Below are 21,226 nucleotides of genomic sequence, written 5' to 3' on the forward strand. Positions count from 1 at the left end.
TCGAATGGTCATTGTCCTTTTAATTCTGACTAAGCATAAAATGCCATCTGAATACTTCATTTATTAATTTTAATCCAAGAATCAGAAGTTTTATGTACATTTTTGTTTGACGCTTTGGGTTGAATTAGTTGAATCCTCCTTTTCCGAGGCAGTAGCTTCGTGTCGATGGTCCGAACTCGATACCTCTACCTCGGGGCGAAGTTGAGCTGATTTGAAACTGACGCGATGTCGAGCTTGAGGCTGTCCCGAACGACATGCTAGCTGCTTGTAACTTGATTCGAACTCAATTGAATGTTAAATTTTTCGTTCTGTGTTCAACTTGTATAGGAAATCGAGTTATAAATGTACTTAAGCCTCGGCTCGAGCCGGGGTATATTTCCCCTCATTTGTATGTAGGTGGGTGCCACGTGAGATTGTAAAATGTTCTTGTCATTTTCTATTACTGTCAATTACTTTGGAAAAATTTGCGATCTCTTTGGTTAGGCCGGCAAAGATTTGCTCTATATACTCCCGTAGTGTAGGCCAAGTTCCAGAAATTGCACCTGAGATTTTGCTCGTAAAACAAAAATATCCCGATTTTTCAAACAATCCAAAAAAACCGACGATATTTTTCTACGGATAAAAATACCCGTCGTGTGAATTTGCTTGAATTCAAACTCCACGACGCGAAGCATGAAGCAGATGAGTTCAAACCACGATGGGCCGGAAGACCACCTCCACGCCGATTCCATGCCCCACCATTTTTCCATTTTCACCACATTCATTCTGCCATCTTCCTTTTCCATGCCACGCCATCACCTTTCCCCCTCCATCACACCACCATCCGCCACTTTCCCTCCCTTTTCCCCTTCTTGCCACGCTGACTTCTCCCCTTGCCACCCGTCCAGCCGTCACGCCAACACCGCCACACGCCACTCACCCTTGCATGCAGAAGGGGGGACAAACAACCTTCATTTTTCCTTCCAATTTCCCGACCAAACTCTCCTCCTTTTCCTCTCTTCTTCGATCATTCCGCCATCAACGCTGCTGCTTGTTCTGCACCTCGCTGCAGAATGCTTCCGATTCATGAGCCGAAAGGAGTGACCCACCCGGAGTCGGAACGCCCCAAAACAGAATCGCGCCAAGTTGACACTTAAGGCAAGTGAAGTTCTACCACCCTATACTATTCGATAACCACTTGTATGTTGAATTGGGATCACGGCGGGTGTAGTGAGTGCTAGTATGGTGGCTTGAGCCGTGAACGGGCAGTAAGGTCTGTTGGGAGTGAGCCGCGACTGAAAAAGAGGGGGACGGCAAGTTCGGTTGGTAATTAATCCGGGAGTGCGAATTAATTCGGTGTGAATGTGGAAGATGCGGTTCAAGGAGCCGTGGACGAAGTTTGGATTGAGTTGGCGGTGAGTGATTCTGAACGTGAGTGAAATGCAGAGAATGGTTGTGAAGTTCTTTGGGCGAACGGGAGAGGTCGCAGCCACGGTGGGGATAGACAGGTAGTTCGGTATTAGGGTTCGGGTCATGGACGGTTCAATGAGGCCGTGCGTTCCCAAACCGTGAGTGAGAAACGGGTAGGAATATCGTGCAAGTGTGAGTGAGATCGACTACTAGTAACGTGCGAGGTGCGAGGTGAAGATGCAAGTTATTTGCTCTGCATGATGTAGCCACGGTAAAGAGGAGCCGTGCATTTGGTGGCCGACGGAACAGTGAGTTTGACAAGTGGGTTGACGATTCATGAATGATTCAAGGAGGGTAGTAGCTAGGTTCTGCAAGTGAATGCTTGTTAATGCAAATTGTAATTGTAAAGTCTAAATGGTATGTTCAGTATATCGGTTTCTTGTCGGTTCTTATTGTGGCATTGGATAATATGTCGTTAGAGTTGTAGTCATAATACCGTGAGCTTGAATAATATTAATTGTTGTGTTCGTAGTCTGGGTAATGAATGAAAGATTACTTGTGCTAGTGATTGCTTGATTGAGATAATGGAAATGCCATCGCTCAGTAAACCGATGATACCCCGAGGAGCCTATAGGGAATGGCGGGATGCCCAGGGATCGTGTGAACTGGATGCCTAGGATGAGAATACCCTAGATGCCTCGGGAGTGTGATCAGGATGTCGTGGTCAATGGACCACGAAGCTTGCGCGGGCCAATGAAAGTACCAGCGTACACCGCAGCAAACCGAATAGCGCACCGGACCTTGCTAGACGAGAGATAGTTCCTCCTTGCGTGATTGGCAAGCGCACTGGACATTTGTCTTGGATTTGAGAATTAAAGCACTAATAAGATGACTCGTGTGTGTTCTTACATCTGGAATGATCACCTGTTGCCATTGACTTCTAGTCTTTAGATTTTATAATTCATGGTAGAGAGAGTTCTTCTGATATGTGATAGTATGTGATAGTATGGTCTTAATGCTGACTTATTACATATCTGCATGATCCAGTTCGAGTTGCTTGATGATATGTTCGTATAGTATAATGTGATAGATATTTCATTGCTGGGCTATTGCTCACTCTTGTGATTATTACAATTTTTATAGATTAATAAGTATGAGTAGTCCTTACCAAAAAAAAAAAAAAGTATGAGTAGTCCTCCACCTGCCACCCCCGTTACTCTCTTCAGTGCTCTGATGAATTCGTGGGTTGTCTTACGTCATTCACCGACCCCGACTTCCCCTTGATCCATGTGGTTCGATATGACGACGCTCGCCGGCCGCTCGCGAGGGAGAAATTTTGTTTCGTTATCAAACGAATTTCTATTTCGAAAACAGAAATTTTGTATTATTATCAAACGCGTATTTTGGCTCAGAAACTCGTTCATGGAATAGAAATGTAAAAATCAATTTCTGGCCAAAGATTGATTTCTAGAACAGAATGATTATTATTCGCGCTCGAATTATTTCTAGCTATACAAGCAATAAAATGTTTTTCAAATTCAATTGAGGTAGTGTATCTTTGATCTTCGCTTCCGCACCTACACAACACTTTTAAAGACGGGGCCACGATAACTGTTTTCAGGTAGAGCAAAACCTAAGCAGTAAGCAGCAGAGAGGTGGAAGAAGGAGAAGGAGAAGGAGAAGAAGGAAGCGTAGAGATGAAGAAGATAGCGTTGCTGCTGATGGGATGCGGCGGCGTCGGCCGGCACCTCCTCCGCCACATCGTCTCCTGCCGATCGCTTCACACCAATCAGGTCCTCGTTCTCACCTTCCTTCGCACCTGCTCTCCGAGCTGTTTGGAAATGGCGCTCCATCTTGCGCAATCTTTCGTAGCGTGGACTAGCGCCGCCTTCTGTGATTCAACGAGGTTCCGAGTCATCGCGATGCTTAAGCTTTGCACGTTTCGGTCTCTGGGTATTCCGCATTTTTCACCCGATTTCGACTGGTGAACATCTCGTGAATGTCGGGTTTTCCCGTGAAATTGTTTTGAAAATGTGAGCTTTCGTCCGAGTGGCGGATCGGAGGCGGGTCTGTTTGAGCTGTGCAATCTGAAGATGACCTTTCTGTGAGCATGTGATTTGTAATCCCGACTTTTGTGATTTGTACGAAGCTATTGGAATGAAGCGCATTTGATTTTGTCCGGAATAGTTACGGAACCTATTGGGTTGCATTTTATTTGGTTTTGGCGCTTCGAATGTAATTATCCTTATGCCCAGGGTTACGCCAATGGCAGCGTGCTATGCTGTCTGTGTAACAGTCGATTTGCTCTTTTAATTGTTGTTGAGAGGAGTCAACTTCTGGCTCATTGGAAGAAGTGGGATGGATTGGCTTGCAGGGAGTGCATCTACGGGTGGTGGGTGTGTGCGACAGTAAGTCGCTTGTTGTTGCGCCTGATGCGCACGCGTCGGAGTTGGATGATAAGTTCTTGCTGGAAGTTTGCAGGGTAAAGGGGGATGGTACTTCATTGTCGAAGCTCAGCGGCTTCGGTAATTTGATTTTTCTCCTTTTTCCGACTGATGGTGATGGGGCAGAATTCAATGCTCATGCTTATCTTATTCTCATGTCTTTATCTGATGTAGGTGCATGTCGAGTATTCGCAAATTCTGAATTGACCGCGAAAGTTTTCGACATTGCGTCTCATCTCGGTAAATCAACAGGTTCGTGAGCTGCAGCAACCGTACCTTCTGTTTTTTTTTTTTTTTGCATTACTTTTTCTTGAATTGGTGAAACAGGCTACTTTAGACTATGCATGTGTTCTGAACTTGGACCATTGATTCACATGAGATTTTTTTTGACTTCATAACGTGTGGAACAACTAAGTCACGTATATATACCAACAGGTTTGGCAGTTGTTGATTGCTCTGCTAGTTCGGAGACCACAGAGATCTTAAGTCGTGTGATTGATCTTGGATGTTGCATTGTCCTGGCAAATAAAAAGCCTCTTACTTCAACAATGGTGAGAAACTCTTTCATGTCCAATCTCTCATCATTGTCTACAAAAGATGTGAGGCTAAGAAAAAAACATGTGCATTACCTACTGTTAGTTATTCCTCAAGTAATGCTTTCTGGTCCTTATACTTCCCGTTTTGACTGCTTGCTCTGGGTCAACTGTCAGAAAATATTTTTGTTTTCTGCTATGCAGGAGTATTACGACAAACTTGTATCACAACCACGTCGGATTCGGCATGAATCAACTGTAAGTTAAGTTTTTCCCTGGATACCTACGAGCTCCTAGCAAACTAATACCGTAGACTGTCATCTGTATTTTTGTTCAGGTTGCGTTGGCTCAAGCTGAATACATCAATCCTTTTTATTTTTTGCTCCCTATTCGTATGGTTTGTGCCTTATGTAGCTGAGAGTCTGACAGTCTTGTTTATTTTGCTGACATTCTGCTACGAAAGTGCATTTCTCTGTTTCTTTTGAGCTTAAAACCCAAAGCTTTATCATCTTCTAATTAGGAAAATAATTTGTGCATGTCTCAATTTTGCAATACAATGCCGATATAATCGAAAAGTAAAGCTTCTCAACCTATTCCTAGGAACAGTGTGTGAACTTATTAAATCAGCGAAGCATCATTTGATATGGATTTGTCATTTTCTTTACTGGCCACTTCAGATTGATTGGAGGACCTCGTCTTATAGATGTGCAAGGATTTGATTTTTTCCCTTCATGTTTATTACTCTTGGCTTGACAATGCTCACTGCAGAAGGTTCATGCTTTATTCATATTTCCACCAGATGCTCTGCTTTTATTTTCACGTTCTGACCTAGATTAAACAATTTTTGCTCAGCATGCAAATTTCATAGCTTGTTGATTCTGCTTTTCAGTTGGTTATTTTCAGTGGTATCGGTTCTGTTCTGGATCTTTTGCTTCTTTGTCCTGACTTATGTATCGCTGATACAGTGCTACTAATTTACTTCACAAGGTGTAAATGTAATGAGACGTGGGCTGGATGTTATCATGTAGGTAGGGGCGGGCCTTCCCATCATAGCATCATTGAACCGCATACTGTCATCTGGAGATCCTGTGCATCGTTTAGTCGGGAGTTTGAGTGGTATCGAACACTTCAGGCATCAATTCTGCAGACACCTTTGAATATATCTTTCTGCTTCCTGTAAATATCAGCTTTGTATCTCCTAATATACATGGATGTTGCAATATAATTTGCCAGGCACATTAGGATATGTTATGAGTGAGGTCGAAGATGGAAAGCCATTGAGTCAAGTGGTGAAAACTGCAAAAAGTTTGGGTTACACTGAGCCAGGTTTTTCCTTACGTGAACCTTTCGGTTGTATTCTAGAACATTGCAGCGATCATTACATGAATGCTAAGAGATATTATCTTATGAACTTTATTTCTAATTGCAGATCCACGTGATGACCTCGGGGGCATGGATGTTGCCAGAAAGGTGTTACTTATTGATGCATTTCATGACTGTCCATTGAGCAAAATTATGATTTTCTTCTGTAGATATTATTGAAACTAAAAACAATGCGGTTGTTCTGTCCACCCCTTTCAATGGCGCGATGGCAATTTTATTGTAGAAGATGACTTAAATTTACATTATTTAGCATTTGTTGCGAAAATGTACATTTTAGACAGGAAAATATAGGTATTAACTTCAAGTTTGCTCATATTGCTGGATGGCCCTTCATTGTGGGCTCTTGATTTGCATCAATAGGAAAAAGTTGGTATTTTAGGTTTTTTTTTTTGCAGTTTTATGGGTGATACTCACTTAACATTTAACAAAGTGTGTAATTGTAAACCAACTGAGGTGGCTGCAACCCTTGGTAGTGAAATAATATTAACTGAAAAGAGGAGAGGAGTGTGATGCTGCAGTATCTAATTAAGATTTTTTTTAATGTTGGAACAGGCGTTAATATTAGCTCGACTGCTTGGAAGGCGAATCATGATGGACAGCATAAAGGTTTGTGCTCAGAGTTGTCTTCGCTCTCTTTTCTCAATGGCGTGTTAACTCATTTCGGCAGTCTATTGTTCAGTAAACATCTTGTACATAGCACCACACCCGATTCATATTTTTTGTCTTCTGCTGAGGGATGCCTACCTCTGTAGGTGGAGAGCTTGTACCCAGATGAGATGGAACCTGCTGCGATGTCTGTCGATGAATTTCTTAGCAAAGGGCTTCCTTTACTTGACAAAAGTATCTGCGAAAGAGTTGCGAAGGCTTCTATAAGCGGGAATGTGCTCCGTTATGTCTGCGTGATAGAAGGAACAAGGTATATTTACTGAATTACTTTAAGAGTCGCTAATGTGGAATATATTAGCAGATTGGTGATGCAAGCCTGGTTCTGTTTTTTTGGGAATTTTGAAACAGTTGACAAGCAGAAAAAGAGGGGCTTTCTTGTTTATCATGGCCTTCTATTTTTACCTTTGGATATGTTTATGTGAGAAGTGACCAAAGCTGATTTACTTTAGGCAAATAGAAAATGGGGATACGTAGTTGGGAAACTTTGTATACCTAAGTTGGATGTTGCTATAATCTTTAGACTTAAGTGCTTCTGTTTGCAGCTTGGTATTTATTAGGCACTCCTTGGAATCTGAGGATTATATTTTTCCTTTTGAGAGACCCAGGGTTCCTGCATGGTACACTGCCTTTGATCTTTACAGATGACATGTTCAATGCATGGACTGCTCAGCATCTGTGAAGAACCTTAATTGTACTTTGCAAAGTTCTATTTCTGACTAAAGCAAAAAAAGTAATATTGTGGGTGGAGCAAATATGATGTGAGAAACAAATTAGGAGTTCTGACTACTCATCTGCTTCTTCTCGGGAGTTATCTGAATTAGTCCCCCTTTTGTGTGGTCAAGTTCTTGGAGGGTATCTTCTTTCTAAACTAGTCAAATACCTTGCATATTTAGAATGAAATGTTGGTAACTTGGTACTTTTTTGTATTTTCAAGTTCATGCAGTCTTTCTATTGAATAACCAGTTCCTTTGGTAGGTGTGAAGTTGGAATTCAAGAGCTCCCAAGAGATTCTCCCTTGGGGAGGTTGAGAGGAAGTGATAACGTGGTAAGCTAAGCTCACTTTCAATGTTTTGTCTTCTTCTCTTAGTCTCTCTTTTGGCCTGGTGGAAGTTTTTTTCTTTTTTTGTATAAATAATGAAGGATTTCATCAAAAAGAAAACTCTGGTAGATTGGAAATTTACATACAGCATAGAGAAAGAAAAGTAAATAAAAATAAAACAATGCTAAGATTACACATAACTGGAGCGAGATGACTAAAGACGAAGGAAGAGTGTAAAGAGGTAGCAAGAGAAGCTTCAGTTCCCTCAAACAATCTATGGTGGAAGATTTACTTCATCACACAAAACAAAAGTACTTGTTGGGGAACTAGAAATAGTTATTGAAGCATTCTATGGAGTATTAGTAATGTAAGGACATAAGTATAGCGTTTAACAGGATTTGCAATTTGGCTTATTAGATGGTTTCCTAGGTCACAACTCACAAGGCTGGTTAGTTTTTTTTGGAGAAACAAAGTTGTAGTACTCTTGCTCGAATCTACAGCATGAGCTCCAATGAGAATTTTGCCCTAGCAGTATCTAATGATGAGTGTATTGAAACTTGTCAACGTTTCTGACAATGGAGCTTGTTGCATACTTATGGGAAAGAAAGAGGAAAAAAGCTCATGGTTTAAGTTCATCATATGGCGCTTTAGTGTGGAAATTTCCCTTTTTAGGAAAATAGAGCGAGTTTGTGGTTTTATGCTACAATAGAATTTAATATGCAACCCCCTTTATTTCCTTCACCGCGTAAATATCTGTTCAAGTGAACAAAATTTGTTATCGCTTGCTTTGATTCACCCTCTAGCACAATATTAATTGCAGGTGTATGTTAAGAACCATTTCTGCCAACATTAAAAATCTCCTTTTACTGTATATCTTGTCAAACTTCCATGACTGAATTCATCATTAATCATGTTGCTACTGATCATATCACCTGCGCCATCTGATCTGTAACAACCTCATGATGGTGCCATTTCAGCTGGAGGTGTACACCCGGTGCTATAATAAACAGCCTTTGGTCATTCAAGGTGCTGGAGCTGGAAATGATACAACCGCAGCCGGTGTCCTCGCTGATATTCTGGATATTCAGGATTTATTTCCTTGATAGGCAGTCTCTTCTATTTGGAAAAAGTAAATTGATTTTGAGGTGGGAAGTCCATGAACAAAAGCAGATCATTTGACCCAAATAAGCAGATGGAAGAGGCTGATAAGAGTGGGCCTTCTTTTTGCTTGATAGCGTCCTCAAAGTGGCCGAAGTATTCTGAACAGTTAGCATATAATTGTGCTTATAACATTAGGCTTGATAACCTAATTCTCTTCACGTCTACTCTCTATGATGGTGTGCTTCTGATATGAGGAAAGCGAATCATACAGGGAAGAATGTCACTGAACTGCTTAACTTGGATAAGTGAAAAGTTTATGTGGCATCCCTGGACTTCACTCTGAAGTCTGAACTGTTTTTTTTTGTATGAGTGGTCGGATAATAATGGATGTTGTTAATTGAACTAAATGTTCTACTTTGGCCTAGCTGTAGAATTTGCTACTTAATACCTGGTATTCGATGGTCGATTCTTCATATTGTTGAATTATAGGAAAGAGATCTGTTACATGCATTGAAATTAAGACATTGTCTCTTCTCAAGACGGCTGAACTGAAATCTAAAACCAGAATCCTGCACCAATTATTACCCCGCAAATGTGAAGCAAAAAGTCGACATCAAGTTTCGCCAGTCACCTGGGAACCAACAGCAGGAAAAGGAATTGCAAAAGGCAGCTTCGCTATCAAGAGCAAACGAAGAGCTCGACTCTTCAAAACTCAGCTATTTCCGTTTGATCGAAATAACAGCCGGTGGGACTTCCCTCTGGCAGAAGCGCCAACTTGACCGGACCTCTCGCCCCTTCCTCCACGGTCATCGTCCCCGTGTGCCAGTTTATGTCTGTGTTGACGTAGCCGGGATGAACACAATTTATGCACATGTGAGGGTACTTCTTGGCGAGAACTCGGGTGTAAGCATTCAAAGTGGCCTTCGAGACGCTGTACGCCGGAAGCATGATCGACCACCCATTGGCCTCGAGAGAATCCTCTCTCACATCGTGCAAGAATCTTTTTATGACCGCGTTGATCTTCTCCTCGGTCAGGGTGTCCAGGTCGTCCAGTTCGTTCCTCGTTTTCTCGCTCGGGATTCTCTGCACGGAGTGATTTTTCCATCAGACAGTTTCTCCAAAGGCGGTCGAAACTTCTAAGTTAGAAACAGAAGAGGAGGGAGTTTGAGAAAGATGCTTGCTTTACCTTGAGCTCGCTCCTGAGGGAAGAGACATTGACTATCCTTGCACCCGAAGTTGAGAGCTGTAGGAGTGGGAGGAGTGCCTCAGTCACTCTCTTGCAACCATAGTAATTTGTGTTCAAGCAGTGTTGTGCACTCTCGTAGGTGTGCTTTATCGCTCCCTGAACCAAATTGGCCACTTTGCCTGAGAGCTGCAAATCATTCAGACAAATTAGCCATATTCAATTGACTCCTGATAAGTGATAACCAATCCATGTTTATGTTGTAGCATCCCAAGGGTCCTCTACTTGAGAATATTTGGCATACAGTAGGACACCGATCTTGATACGAGACCGTGTCGCTACTGCTCATGTAGAAATACAACCTTTTCGAATGACGGGTCGAGAAGGTCGATACGTCATCTGAATGGGAAATTTTTTTGGACATCTAATCATTCTTTCATTTACAGTACTTTAGAAATGCTAGGAGTCATTTTCCTCATTAGGAAGCTTTTTCTCTTTTCCGGCTCCTTGGCAGGAGCATCGCCCGCATGAAGCCATTGTAACTGAGGGAAGCTAGTGAGTGTATCTGCTTGTTTTCGCTTCAGTTTAGGGTTGAACACCAGCTATGAGAAACTGTGTGAATTGAGGTCACTTACCCAAGAGGCAGGGTCTATGTTCAATGCCCTCAGCCCATCTTCATCAACTATGACTCCTGATGCTCCTGCATTGTTCACCTGCCCAAGCAATTACGTGAGCCTAAGTTGAGAAGCTGCTTCTACACGGACTTCCCTTTTGTCATTTACTCAACAATGCATGGCATTCCAACCAAAAAAAAAAAAAATCAAGTGACTCAAAAGGTCCGTTTTTCACTTTACAAGTGGATTTTTTTCTTGTAAGATGATGTTCAGATATCGAACTCAATTCATCACTACACGCAAATTGTCTTGTTCATATGCATCGAGACTCCGCTAACATCCAGAATTATCTTGTATAAAATGCATTATGATTCGAACATCAAATCGACTGTCTTTGAATCAAATGCTTCTCGTCAAGCTAATGAGTCCCGACAGTAGACAACTTTGTTCCTAGTAACTCTCCGACTGAACGATGAATGCACGTATTCACCATCCCTGGCTAACATTTTGGCCGGGGACGAGCTTGGGGTCATTTCGAATAAAGTTGTCCAATGTAGGGGTTCATTTTAAAAAAAAACTAAGTCCGGGGGTATTTGAGAAATTCACCCTTGAAAAAAATTGGAATTTTCCTTTTTTTTTTTTTTATAACTCTCACCAGAATATCAAGCCGTCCGAACTGGTCTCCGATGAAGTCCGCCAGCGCGTCGACGCTCCTCTGGTCCAGCACGTCGAGCTGGTGGAACACCACGTTCGTCAGCCCGTGCTCGCGGCGGAGCTTCTCCGCCGCCGCCGCCCCTCTCCCCTCGTCCCTCGCCGTCAGGACCACCGTCACCCCGCGCGACGCCAGCTGCCTCACCGTCTCCAGCCCTATCCCCTTGTTGGCTCCCGTCACCACCGCGCACCTGCCAGGGACGTGCAAATGCTTCGTTCGAGCGAAGGTTGCAGAGAAAAATGGTGATTCGGCCCGCTAGAGTGTAGCGAGAGAGGACAGGAATCTCAGTTCCGATGCACAGGAAGTTTCTACACCGTCACAGTAGCGATCCTCGACGATCGTCGCCGATCTTCTTCTCGGTTCGAAGCATGCATGATCAGGTCCGGTCAGAAATCGGTCTCGGATTCGTAAAACGAAATTCGAGTCGCGACCGACGCTCTTGTAGATGAGCTAATCGCGACTTGGAGCTTCGAAGCAGCGCGGATGCTGCGTTCGAGGATGCTTTCGATGCCAAATGCAGTGTCGAACAATCACGGCATGCAAATGAGAACCGGTTGGCTATGGAGGGCTCACCTCTGCGCCGCTTGCTCTCCGTCGGTCGCCATGTCTGCGGTGGTGGGATGGATCGTCGCCGAGCCTTCTTGGCCTGAGCTGAAGAATGAGGAATTTCAGCAAGAGGTCAGTGTGATCTACTCCGCGATCCCGCCATGCGAATTTACCTCTATATCCTTCGCCCCCCTTTTTTTTTTTGTCTATTTGAATTTCATCATGGTTCTTCATGGGAAAGTAGTGATTGATTTTGTCTTCTTCCTTTTTGCCGCATTTACATCATGCATCCACCAAGAGGTGAGATGATGGGCCTTTCGAGTATTGTAATATATCTTTGCCGATGCATGTTTTGCATTTTTTTCCGACAACCAGCTCGGTTTCCAGCCTATCTATGAATTTTCTATGGACAAGGGTGTTCACGTGTTGATTTGTTTACTGCAAACGTCAGTGAGCATCTTAGGAATACTAAAGAACTTGGCATCATCACATGTATCCTGGGGATGTTTTGCTTGCTCTGGTCTTTGGAGCTGCATAACCCATCTTATTCAGAGTTGTCAACAAAAAGCCCAAGCTTAGAAACCCTCCCTGTTCGAGGGTTGAATCGGGTTTTCGAGGTTTTTTTTTTTATATAGTTTGTTCATCTTAAGAGTAGGGGATGCAAAGTGTAGATACAAAAAGGTGGGGATGGTTTATGTTACTCTATCCTACTTATTTTCTCATCCTTCCAGCTGACCCTGACTAAGCATTCACTTGTGGATTCTGCTGTAAGTGCTATAGCATTTGGAAAACAGAGGGCACCTCCTAGCTCTAATATTCCTACGGGTTGAGGAAGTTGCAAATGTTGCGCAAATTCATCAAAACTCCTATGATTTGTGTGTTTCTTGCAGAGTACATAATATGTATCAAGCATTGTAACGTGACAACTCTTCATGAGTGAAAATGAAAATGGAAGATATGGTAAAGCGACTTGCATGATCTAAAGTTTGATGTAACCATATCACCACATGGCTCTAGCCTCATGAGGATAACCTAGGCCTTGGTACTAGCCTGTGTAGGTAGAAAAATTCAAGAAGCACGAAAAAAATTTACTCTGCTGTTAGTCAGGGCAGAAATTTCTTGATACTAATCAGAAGAAGGCACTTACCGTTGTAGGATGCTAACTGCCACAAAGATGTGAAAAAGAGAGATTTACTCTGATCAATAATATTGAAGCAGAGTGATTAATTGTGCGATAACACTATGAGGCAAGGACTTGGTTGTCCGAGGGGTTTCAGTAATTGCAGGTTTTGATTGTTGAGTTAAACTGTCTACTGTCTTTATTGTCTACTTCTCTTGGAATTATCGGAAAGCTCATGGTAGATTCCAAAATGATACGGATATACCTCCATGCCAGCTGAGTCAACGTAAGTATATGCTCAGTTCAAGCTTAGGGCATGGGCCTGTCCTTTTTTTGGATACACAGATTAATGCCTGTTTCTGGCAACTCTATAGAATTAATACTAGATGGTGTTCTCTGTTAGTTTATAGTTATAGACATGGACAACTCAGACCACCAAACTTATAAGACTATAATTTCTTCACTAATCTCTTCATTAAATGCAGAGTTGTTTATGTCTGAGTTGATACATGATTGGAATCTGGCTGCAAATGTCCTTCAAGATCTTATGTAGACATCCATCAAAAAACATCAAAGGAATTGAACAGGAACAAGAGAACTGCGCTCTTTAACAAGTACTAGCCAATTGCCATCCCCCTCCCTCTACCCCCAACAAAAAGAAAAAGAAAAAGAAAGATAACTACTCTTTTTATAGAAGAGGCATGCAAATAGTAAAAAAAAATAGATTCAGTTCTCCCTATGAAGATGACTCAACATGAACCTGGAAGAATCACGACCAAGATTCAGATTTGCTGTCAATTTCAATGGGGATTTATATTATTGATGGATTATATTTTTGCTTGTAGATTTTTTTTTTCACCAGATATTTAAGATTTTCTTCCAGTGTTCCTCTTACTTTATCTCGACCAGAAACGGAACAAATATACATATATACATGTATATAACTTATCAACACGAAAATAGTATATACATGAATATATAAAACAGGGCATTACTTCTATCATTATGTATACTGATTGATTTGTTCAAAACAGATAGTTGTGCTAAGTAATTTTATGTTTTGCTTATTAAGGGTGCGTAACAGATACAGATTGCAACTTCTTTGGTATTTAGGGTGCGAATGGTAACCATTCTACTCCAGAAATCAAATTCTTGCCAGAAATTGATTTCTGGAGGAGAAATCTGTTTGGTAAAACATGACTAATTCTGCTTCAGAAATTGATTTCTGGAACAGAAATCTGTTTTGATTTGTTGATTTTTTTTGCACCTAAAAAAATTTAAATTTTACTTAAAGTGGGTGGCCACAGGTATTATAAGCCATTCTGTAAAGTTTTGAAATTTTTGATTTTTTTAATTTTTTTTTGACACCTAAAAAAATTTAAATTTCACTTAAAGTGGGTGGCCACAGGTATTCTAAGCCATTTTGTGAAGTTTTTAATTTTTAATTTTTTTGGGCACCTCAAAAAATTTAAATTTTACTCAAAGTGGGTGGCTACAGGTATTCTAAGCCATTTTGTAAAGTTTTAAAATTATTTATTTATTTTTTATTTTTTTTGGGCACCTAAAAAAATTTAAATTTCACTCAAAGTGGGTGGCCACAGGTATTTTAAGCCATTTTGTGAAGTTTTGAAAATTTTTATTTTATTATTTTTTTTATTTTTTTTGGGCACCTCAAAAAAATTAAATTTCACTCAAAGTAGGTGGCCACAGGTATTTTAAGCCATTCTGTGAAGTTTTGAAATTTTTGATTTTTTTTGGGCACCTCAAAAAATTTAAATTTCACTCAAAGTGGATGGCCACATGTGTTTTAAGCTATTCCGTGAAGTTTTGAAATTTTTTTTTTTTTATTTTTTTAAAAAAAATTCACAGATTTTCATATTTTCCCGAAATCTGACTTTTTTTTATTTTCTGGAAATTTTTATGAATTTTTCTAGAAATTGTCAATTTTTATGCTTTTTCTGAAAAAAAAATTATGAGAAAATAGGGAGAATGCATTTCGGAATCAAGAAGTTAAAAAAAGTAGCTTCTCTTTTTCTTGCCAAAAACTCATTCCGGAATCAAAAATGCATTCCGGAATCAAGAATGCATTCTGGAATCAAGTATTTTTAACAAATGCATTTTTATTCCAGAATGCAAAAATCGCTCCAGAATGCATTCCGGAAATTTTTTAACAAACGTCATTCTATTTCGGAATGCATTCCGGAACAGAATTTTTATTCCGGAATGCATTCCATGCGCACCCTTAACCTCTGTTCACCAGAATACAACAAAACTCTCAAATCTCGCCTCAACTGACTTCCTGAGAAGATGCAGATAGTGAAAGGACCTGGATCTTCCTCCTCGGAGCTACAATCTCCAGTGTAGAGATGGGTGCTTCTGGATGAAATGAAAGCTGTTGACTACTGGCCTCCTGTCATTGGAACCATCAAGCTCTTATCAAGCTTAAGGTCATAAACTGTATACCAAAACTGGAGAAACTCTTTTTTGGGTGTGAAGATTTTGATACCTATGAGATTAATCAAGCATAGTGCCATATGCCTTACATGTAGATTCTGGTCTGCTTTAAAAATTTATATCAAGGGTTGGGTGAGTACTTTTTGTTTTATAAATAAGCATGGGACTCGTGCAGGCATGTGCACATTTCAAATATCTTTTATTATATTTGTAAAAGCTGTTGCTCTGTTCCTCTAGTTTTGTTTACCGAACCCCAGATGAGTGGGATTGAGAGATATGATCAGAAGGCCATCCGGATCACCATGTCCTTGCTGGGGCTGTCAGTATCTGAGTCCTAAAGAGAGAATTTATGGCCGTTCAAAGAAACCTATCAACAGAGAAAATTGCCGAGTCCTGTGAAATGCTTGCTCTGCTTGTGCTAGGATTTTAGAATGCTTTTGAGGTAAAATTCAGGGCTTTGATGAAGCAAGTTACAAATACAGAGCCACGTGCTGCTGTAGGCTGTAGCTATTGTGGTACTTTTTTTTTGGGGTCAAATCTACTGTGGTACTTCACTTGCGTCGTGTGTATGCATAATAAGTGCCCTGACCACTCATTAATAAGGCCCCGTAATATTCAATTTTTAGGAAAGGTTTATTTTATCAATCAAAACATTGGTTCTAGACATTGAAACTATGATTGAGGGTAGAGTGGTCACGGAATTGCCATGTTAGCAAACTTGATTAACACTCAATTCTTTCACAGAAAGCAGACAGAAACTTTTGGGCAGGTGCATAAGGAAGACCGAAGGAGCCATGTTTCCTGTGACAGCGATGGACGAACCTCAAAAGTTTATAAAGTCGCAAAACCTTTCTTGTGCAATATAAATGCTCATTTCGTGATGCCACCAGTTTGCTTGTGCAATTAAAGATTGCCAGGCTGTTGTCTATTGCTAACACTTCAACCGTGTGTATAGACAATCGAGTGTTGGTGTTTGAAGACTGGTGGGTGCGGACCAATTCCTGAATCCGTGGCTTCTGTTCATTTGGAGGATGAGCTAAAGAAATCATGGTATGATTTACTTATATTAATTGTTATATCTTTTAGCAATTTAATGACATCAGAAACCAAAACGAAAGTTAATATAAGAAAGGAACAAACTGCTTTGAGGTTTAACATGGCATGTGACTATGTGATTGTGAGCTAGCTCAGCTGACAAGTATTAAAATAGTACCGTTGATAAATGCTGATGGTTGGCGTCCTTAACTTTTCCCTAGACCTCCAAGCAAAATGCAAGATGTTGGCCACAACTTCAAAAGGGTTTTCTAAGATTCTCACACATTTCTCCATCATAACATCTTGTTTTCTATGCTATCTAACCACTCCTCTTTAACTCCTTCATAAAAGCTTCTTTGAACTTTTGGCACCGCTACCTTCACCACCACCACCTCCTCTTCCCCCTAGCATGACCGCTGCTCGGTTCGTCGCGTTCGTTGTCGCGGCCTCGCTCCTCGCGGCGTCTTGCGAGGTCTCCGGCCAGGCCCCCTCCCCGGGGCCGTCGGCCGACTGCCTCTCCACCCTGCTCAACATGTCGGACTGCTTGACGTATGTGGAGAAGGGGAGCAACGTCACCGTGCCGGACAAGGCGTGCTGCCCCGAGCTGGCGGGGATGGTGGAGAACAGCCCCGTCTGCCTCTGCGAGCTGATCGGACAGAGCAACAGTTTCGGGATCGACCTCGACATGAACCGAGCCCTCAAGCTCCCCTCGGCCTGCGACGTGGTCACTCCGCCTTTGAGCTTGTGTGCAGGTTCTTGTTGCTGCTTAACACACTCCCTTCGAGCCTCTTCTCTTTCAAGCGTTTGATTTGTGATATTTCAATGCACAATCCACCCTCTCCTAGGCAGCATGACTTCTTCACTAGTTCTTGAAATGATCCGATGATATAAATGCAAAAAAAAAACTGAAATAATAAAAAAATTATCGTAATTATTATTTATAGCTCAAGCTTTAGAAAAAAATTAAGAAAACCCATTATGAGAAATCATGAAAGTTGTCGGTTCCTAAGAAAATTTCTAATCACGAAATACGTAGGTCACGTGATCTAAAGATGCTTCTCGACTAATCACGTGATCTCCTGTGGGTTTATGATATAAATTTTTATATCCTCTGCGTAAGGTCGTTTCGTGTTTCGGAATGTGAAATTAAGTATTGTCGGAATCTCTAATCTCGTCCTCTAATTGCCTCTTTTTTTCCCTTTCTTTTCCTTTTTTTAAATTTTTTAAATTTTTGGATAAGCAAACTCTTGTGTAATTAGATTTGCTACGGATGATTTGGTCGTTGATCCTTTTTCATCTTTTGACATATCGTAGCCGTTGGCGTCCCAATTTCTAGTCAAGGACCTGCCGCACCAGGTAACATCTCCATCCCTAATTAATGTAATATTATTCATTAATTCTTTTTTACCATATAAAAGCACACATTAAAACAACGCTCGACGTGTTTTGCTTGTCTTCCCAATATTTTGCTGCGACCATCAAGAAATTTTCTGATTTCGGGCCCCGCAAATAAGACATTATGAGCACATTTGGTTAAGATAATGACCGTTTCATTTTAATTTGCTATGTGTTTAGCTATTTCATTTGTATTGGTAGTTATTGCACATCTACCGTCATGTCATACCAAATCCGTGCATGTTATATAACGCCTATTGCGACTGACGAAAAACCCTTTTGCTTTACCGAATCAAATCAAAGCGGTTTCGGAAGAACGGGCAGAAGTTAAATTTACTAAGAGACTGACTAATTGCAGGAACCCCATCAACTAAAAAGGACAGCGGAGCTTCTACCCCGCACGGTGATCTGTCGACGTTCGTCTTGGCTTTCAGTTTGAAAATAGTCGTCCTGTCGATACTCTCTTGATTTCATACCATTCAAATTTTCAATCGGTCTCTGTAATTTCTCCGTCGTCAAAACAATTACTATCTCCGACGTGAAATAAGGTCATTCGGTTCGCATTTACATTATTATTTTCTCCCTCCAAATGAATATTGCTCGATGTAGAAATAAATGTAGATCTCTTGTTGATCTGAACAGCCTTGAAATATACCTAAAGTATTCACTCGACTAGCTTCGCTACCTTTCTTGCGAATTGCACATTCCAAAAGTCGAAAAAATTGAGAGATGACATTAGCGGTTAATTCGATACCCCATATGCTAATTATCTCAATCCATCATCCCCGCGATTAATTATCATTTGCTGTGAAAATCACTCTCTAGCCAATCACATAATTCAAATAATAATATTAAAAATGAATTTACCATTTTTCGCGAAAAAAATAATCCTTCCATAGCGATTAATTTGATTTGCATGCGAGATGAAGTCAAATTGAGATCCTATTTTTTCTCCCACCAAATCTCTTCCGTACGCTCGTTGTTCTCGTTTCCGTTTTATTCCTCGTTAACATTTTCTTCACCGATCGCTCGCACTCAAACCGCGGAATTCAAATGGATCATCAGAGCACCGCCGCCGCCGCCGCGACCTCCTCCCCCGCGGCCTCGCCGACGGAGCCAGCCTCCAAAGCCCGAGCCGCCATTCTCGCCCTCTCCTCCATCGTCACCACCGTCCCCCCGTTCCTATCCTCCTCCGAGAGCCCCGCCCTCGCCCTCCTCCACGACCCCGACGTGGCGTCCCAGGTCTCCTCCCTCCTCCGCCGCCCCGACTCCGGCTCCGGCGACGACAACCTCTGCCGCTGGCTCTACGACACCTTCCACTCCGGCGACCCCGACCTCCAGCTCGTCGTCCTCCGCCACGTCCCCACCGTCGCCGGCGTCTACCTCTCGCGCGCCTCCCAGCGCAAGCCCCACGCCGGCTTCGAGTGCGTGCTCCTCGCCCTGTACGCGCACGTGACCACCGCCCGCGGTGGCCAGTCGGTGACCGTCACGATCCCGGACGTCTCCCACCCGAGCGTGTACCACGAGACGCGCGACAGCTCCGCCAAGAGCATCGCGACGGACCTGAACCTCGCCGTCGTGTCCCCGAGCCTCGAGCCGCACGGCACCGTCCGGTCGTCCCGGCGCTCGCGGATCGTCGGCATCGCGCTTGAGCTCTACCACAGCCGGATCGCGCAGATGCCGGTCGGCTCGAAGATCGATTTCTGCGAGTTCTGCGTCGTCTGGTCCGGCCTGACCGGAGATCCGTGCGAGGACGACGCCGAAGAGATCGGCGACGCGAACCGGTCGCGGATCGAAGGCCAAGGGACCGGATCGGGGCGGATCACGATGCCGTGGGAGCTCCTGCAACCGGCGCTGAGGATACTGGGGCACTGCATGCTGGGGCCGGCGCCGGCGAAGGAGAAGGAGCGGCTCGAGGCGGCGGCGGCGGCGGCTTGCCGGAGCCTGTACGCGAGGTCGCTGCACGACATCGATCCGATGGCGATACTGGCGACGGGGAGTCTCCTGAGGTTGAGGAAGATCGGGTTGGATTCGGGGCAGGAGGTGGTGGATCACACGGAAATTCCCCATCAAAACGTCATCGTTCTTTCCTCTTCGTTTGGTAATTTGTGCTCGTTGGGGAATGACAAGAAGTAAATAAAAAAAAAATCAATTCTTAGAGCAAAAAAAACAAAAAAAAAAAAAATCCACCTTTCATTTGATTCTTGAACGCTACTCTCTTTTCTAATTCATTTGCACGAGAATCGTGCATTGAACATTAAATTTCGAACCGGAAAAAGTATAGATGCTACATATTCATATTCAAAAGGGCCACGCCCGCCGGTTCTATGAGTGAAGTTTTCGCCGGTTTCGATGGGTAATTTAGCCGAGTTAAAAGTGATTTGGGGTGCGAATGAGCTCAATTCGTGCATATTCAATATCGAAGGATCATTGGGCGTTTGGTAAATTAGAACGAAAGGATTATCTACTCTAAACATTATAGAATTGAATTTATCCATACCTTGTGCGAGTTGGAGAGCTTTTATATCCCGCCCTAAGATGCCCATTCTCCTAGAGTTCCGAAGTGATCCTCATTCTCACTGGAGCCTTCTTAAGTTGAAAGAGGCAAGAATCTTTATTATTGGGAAAATTCAAAATAAAAATCCGAAGTGCCCTCATTTTCTCAAATAAGGACTTGAAGTGGAATTTGTGTCAAATAAGAACATGAAGTGCTATCTTTTTCTCAAATAAGGGCCTGAAGTGGTTATAAATTTATAATAATTTCAAATAAATACCTCATCCCACCGGCTCACCGACCGGTCAAATTTTCCCACCGATTAAGGACATTTTCGTCCAAACATAATTTTAATATAAATTTTAATATAAATTAAATTAAAATTTTTAAAAAAGTTTTTATTTTAAAGAAAAAAACACAAGGGAGGATTGGCAGCCCTCCCTTTCCTGTGGCCGCCGCCCCATCGCTGGTCAGGCGGCGGCCATGGCTGATGGGGTCGGTGCTTCAGTGAGGGCCAGTGACCCTCGTCGACCAGAATTTTTTTTTTCTGGTGATGGGGTAGCCGCCACAAGACCTGTTTAGTTCGGCTTTTGAAATGCTACTTGGGGGAATACAAATACCTTTAAGTTAAAGCTCCTTGGGGAAATGCAAGTGGCGTTTGGTAAAAAATCACTTGTAAAATTACTTTGGGCTAAGCAGTGTTTGGTAAATTTTTTTTTGCAAAAGGGCTTTGGGAATTATCTTTTTTATTTTAAAAAAAAAACCTACTTTACCCTTCGCCGGAGTCGGCTTTCCGGCGAAGGCCGATGGCCGCCGGCGAGCTAGATCTGGCGCCGGCGGCCATTGCCCAAGGTCAGGCGACCGCCGACGAGCCAGATCTGCCGCCGGTGGCCGTCGCCCGAGGCCAAGCAACCCTCGGCGAGGGTCGCATGACCTAGGCACCGCCAGCCTGGGCGGTCGTGCGACCTCAGGCGGCCGTCGCCTGGGTCGTGCGACCCCGCCGGCCCGATCTGTGCCGGCCGCCCTCGCCAACGGCCTCACGAAGAAGATGAACAGTAACAAGATGGGCAAAATCGGAATAAGCCAAAATAAGTGATGGTAGTTTGGAAACAAAAAAT

General features: G+C 42.7%; 4 protein-coding genes and 1 long non-coding RNA gene across 5 annotated transcripts; 4 read left to right on the forward strand and 1 right to left on the reverse strand.

Moving 5' to 3' along the window:
- The first annotated feature begins 3,005 nt into the window (after positions 1-3,005).
- LOC115674295 (uncharacterized) lies at positions 3,006-8,773 on the forward strand. The gene is made up of 12 exons (XM_030596653.2): positions 3,006-3,182; positions 3,764-3,914; positions 4,008-4,085; positions 4,269-4,384; positions 4,571-4,624; positions 5,395-5,482; positions 5,600-5,692; positions 5,796-5,836; positions 6,302-6,355; positions 6,502-6,665; positions 7,391-7,460; positions 8,432-8,773. Exons 1-12 carry the CDS (start codon positions 3,087-3,089, stop codon positions 8,555-8,557), a joined length of 1,131 nt encoding a protein of 376 aa, XP_030452513.1. The 5' UTR covers positions 3,006-3,086; the 3' UTR covers positions 8,558-8,773.
- A 331-nt stretch (positions 8,774-9,104) lies between these two features.
- On the reverse strand, positions 9,105-11,785 carry LOC115674323 (short-chain dehydrogenase/reductase 2b-like). The gene is made up of 5 exons (XM_030596686.2): positions 11,638-11,785; positions 11,008-11,254; positions 10,374-10,451; positions 9,742-9,927; positions 9,105-9,638 (listed from the first exon to the last, which is right to left on the reverse strand). The coding sequence occupies exons 1-5, from the start codon at positions 11,667-11,669 to the stop codon at positions 9,261-9,263; spliced, it is 921 nt and encodes a 306-aa protein (XP_030452546.1). The 5' UTR covers positions 11,670-11,785; the 3' UTR covers positions 9,105-9,260.
- On the forward strand, positions 11,608-15,379 carry LOC130138629 (uncharacterized). The gene is made up of 2 exons (XR_008816986.1): positions 11,608-11,742; positions 15,038-15,379. It is a non-coding gene; the product is annotated as an uncharacterized LOC130138629 (long non-coding RNA).
- Positions 15,380-16,398: 1,019 nt separating this feature from the next.
- On the forward strand, positions 16,399-18,183 carry LOC115674340 (non-specific lipid transfer protein GPI-anchored 2). The gene is made up of 3 exons (XM_030596704.2): positions 16,399-16,971; positions 17,534-17,575; positions 17,973-18,183. Exons 1-3 carry the CDS (start codon positions 16,629-16,631, stop codon positions 18,080-18,082), a joined length of 495 nt encoding a protein of 164 aa, XP_030452564.1. The 5' UTR covers positions 16,399-16,628; the 3' UTR covers positions 18,083-18,183.
- Positions 18,184-18,445: 262 nt separating this feature from the next.
- On the forward strand, positions 18,446-19,818 carry LOC115674315 (uncharacterized). The gene has a single exon (XM_030596676.2). It carries the CDS (start codon positions 18,668-18,670, stop codon positions 19,748-19,750), a length of 1,083 nt encoding a protein of 360 aa, XP_030452536.1. The 5' UTR covers positions 18,446-18,667; the 3' UTR covers positions 19,751-19,818.
- The last annotated feature ends 1,408 nt before the right edge of the window (positions 19,819-21,226 follow it).

The sequence above is a fragment of the Syzygium oleosum genome, unplaced genomic scaffold (genome assembly GCF_021117445.2).
Source record: "Syzygium oleosum isolate NSW1041296 unplaced genomic scaffold, Sole_v2.1 Sole_v2.07, whole genome shotgun sequence".
NCBI lineage: Eukaryota > Viridiplantae > Streptophyta > Magnoliopsida > Myrtales > Myrtaceae > Syzygium > Syzygium oleosum.

Excerpts from the sequence above, each read along its gene's own strand:
- LOC115674295 (XM_030596653.2), top strand. The coding sequence starts at position 3,087 with ATGAAGAAGATAGCGTTGCTGCTGATGGGATGCGGCGGCGTCGGCCGG. Across the intron at positions 4,385-4,570 it reads AGCCTCTTACTTCAACAATG|GAGTATTACGACAAACTTGT; the intron begins GTGAGAAACTCT and ends TCTGCTATGCAG. Across the intron at positions 6,666-7,390 it reads TGCGTGATAGAAGGAACAAG|GTGTGAAGTTGGAATTCAAG; the intron begins GTATATTTACTG and ends TTCCTTTGGTAG.
- LOC115674323 (XM_030596686.2), bottom strand. The coding sequence starts at position 11,669 with ATGGCGACCGACGGAGAGCAAGCGGCGCAGAG. Across the intron at positions 10,452-11,007 it reads TCGGACGGCTTGATATTCTG|GTGAACAATGCAGGAGCATC; the intron begins GTGAGAGTTATA and ends TTGCTTGGGCAG. Across the intron at positions 9,928-10,373 it reads ACATAGACCCTGCCTCTTGG|CTCTCAGGCAAAGTGGCCAA; the intron begins GTAAGTGACCTC and ends AATGATTTGCAG.
- LOC115674340 (XM_030596704.2), top strand. The coding sequence starts at position 16,629 with ATGACCGCTGCTCGGTTCGTCGCGTTCGTTGTCGCGGCCTCGCTCCTC. Across the intron at positions 16,972-17,533 it reads GCCTTTGAGCTTGTGTGCAG|CCGTTGGCGTCCCAATTTCT; the intron begins GTTCTTGTTGCT and ends GACATATCGTAG. Across the intron at positions 17,576-17,972 it reads TCAAGGACCTGCCGCACCAG|GAACCCCATCAACTAAAAAG; the intron begins GTAACATCTCCA and ends GACTAATTGCAG.
- LOC115674315 (XM_030596676.2), top strand. The coding sequence starts at position 18,668 with ATGGATCATCAGAGCACCGCCGCCGCCGCCGCGACCTCCTCCCCCGCG.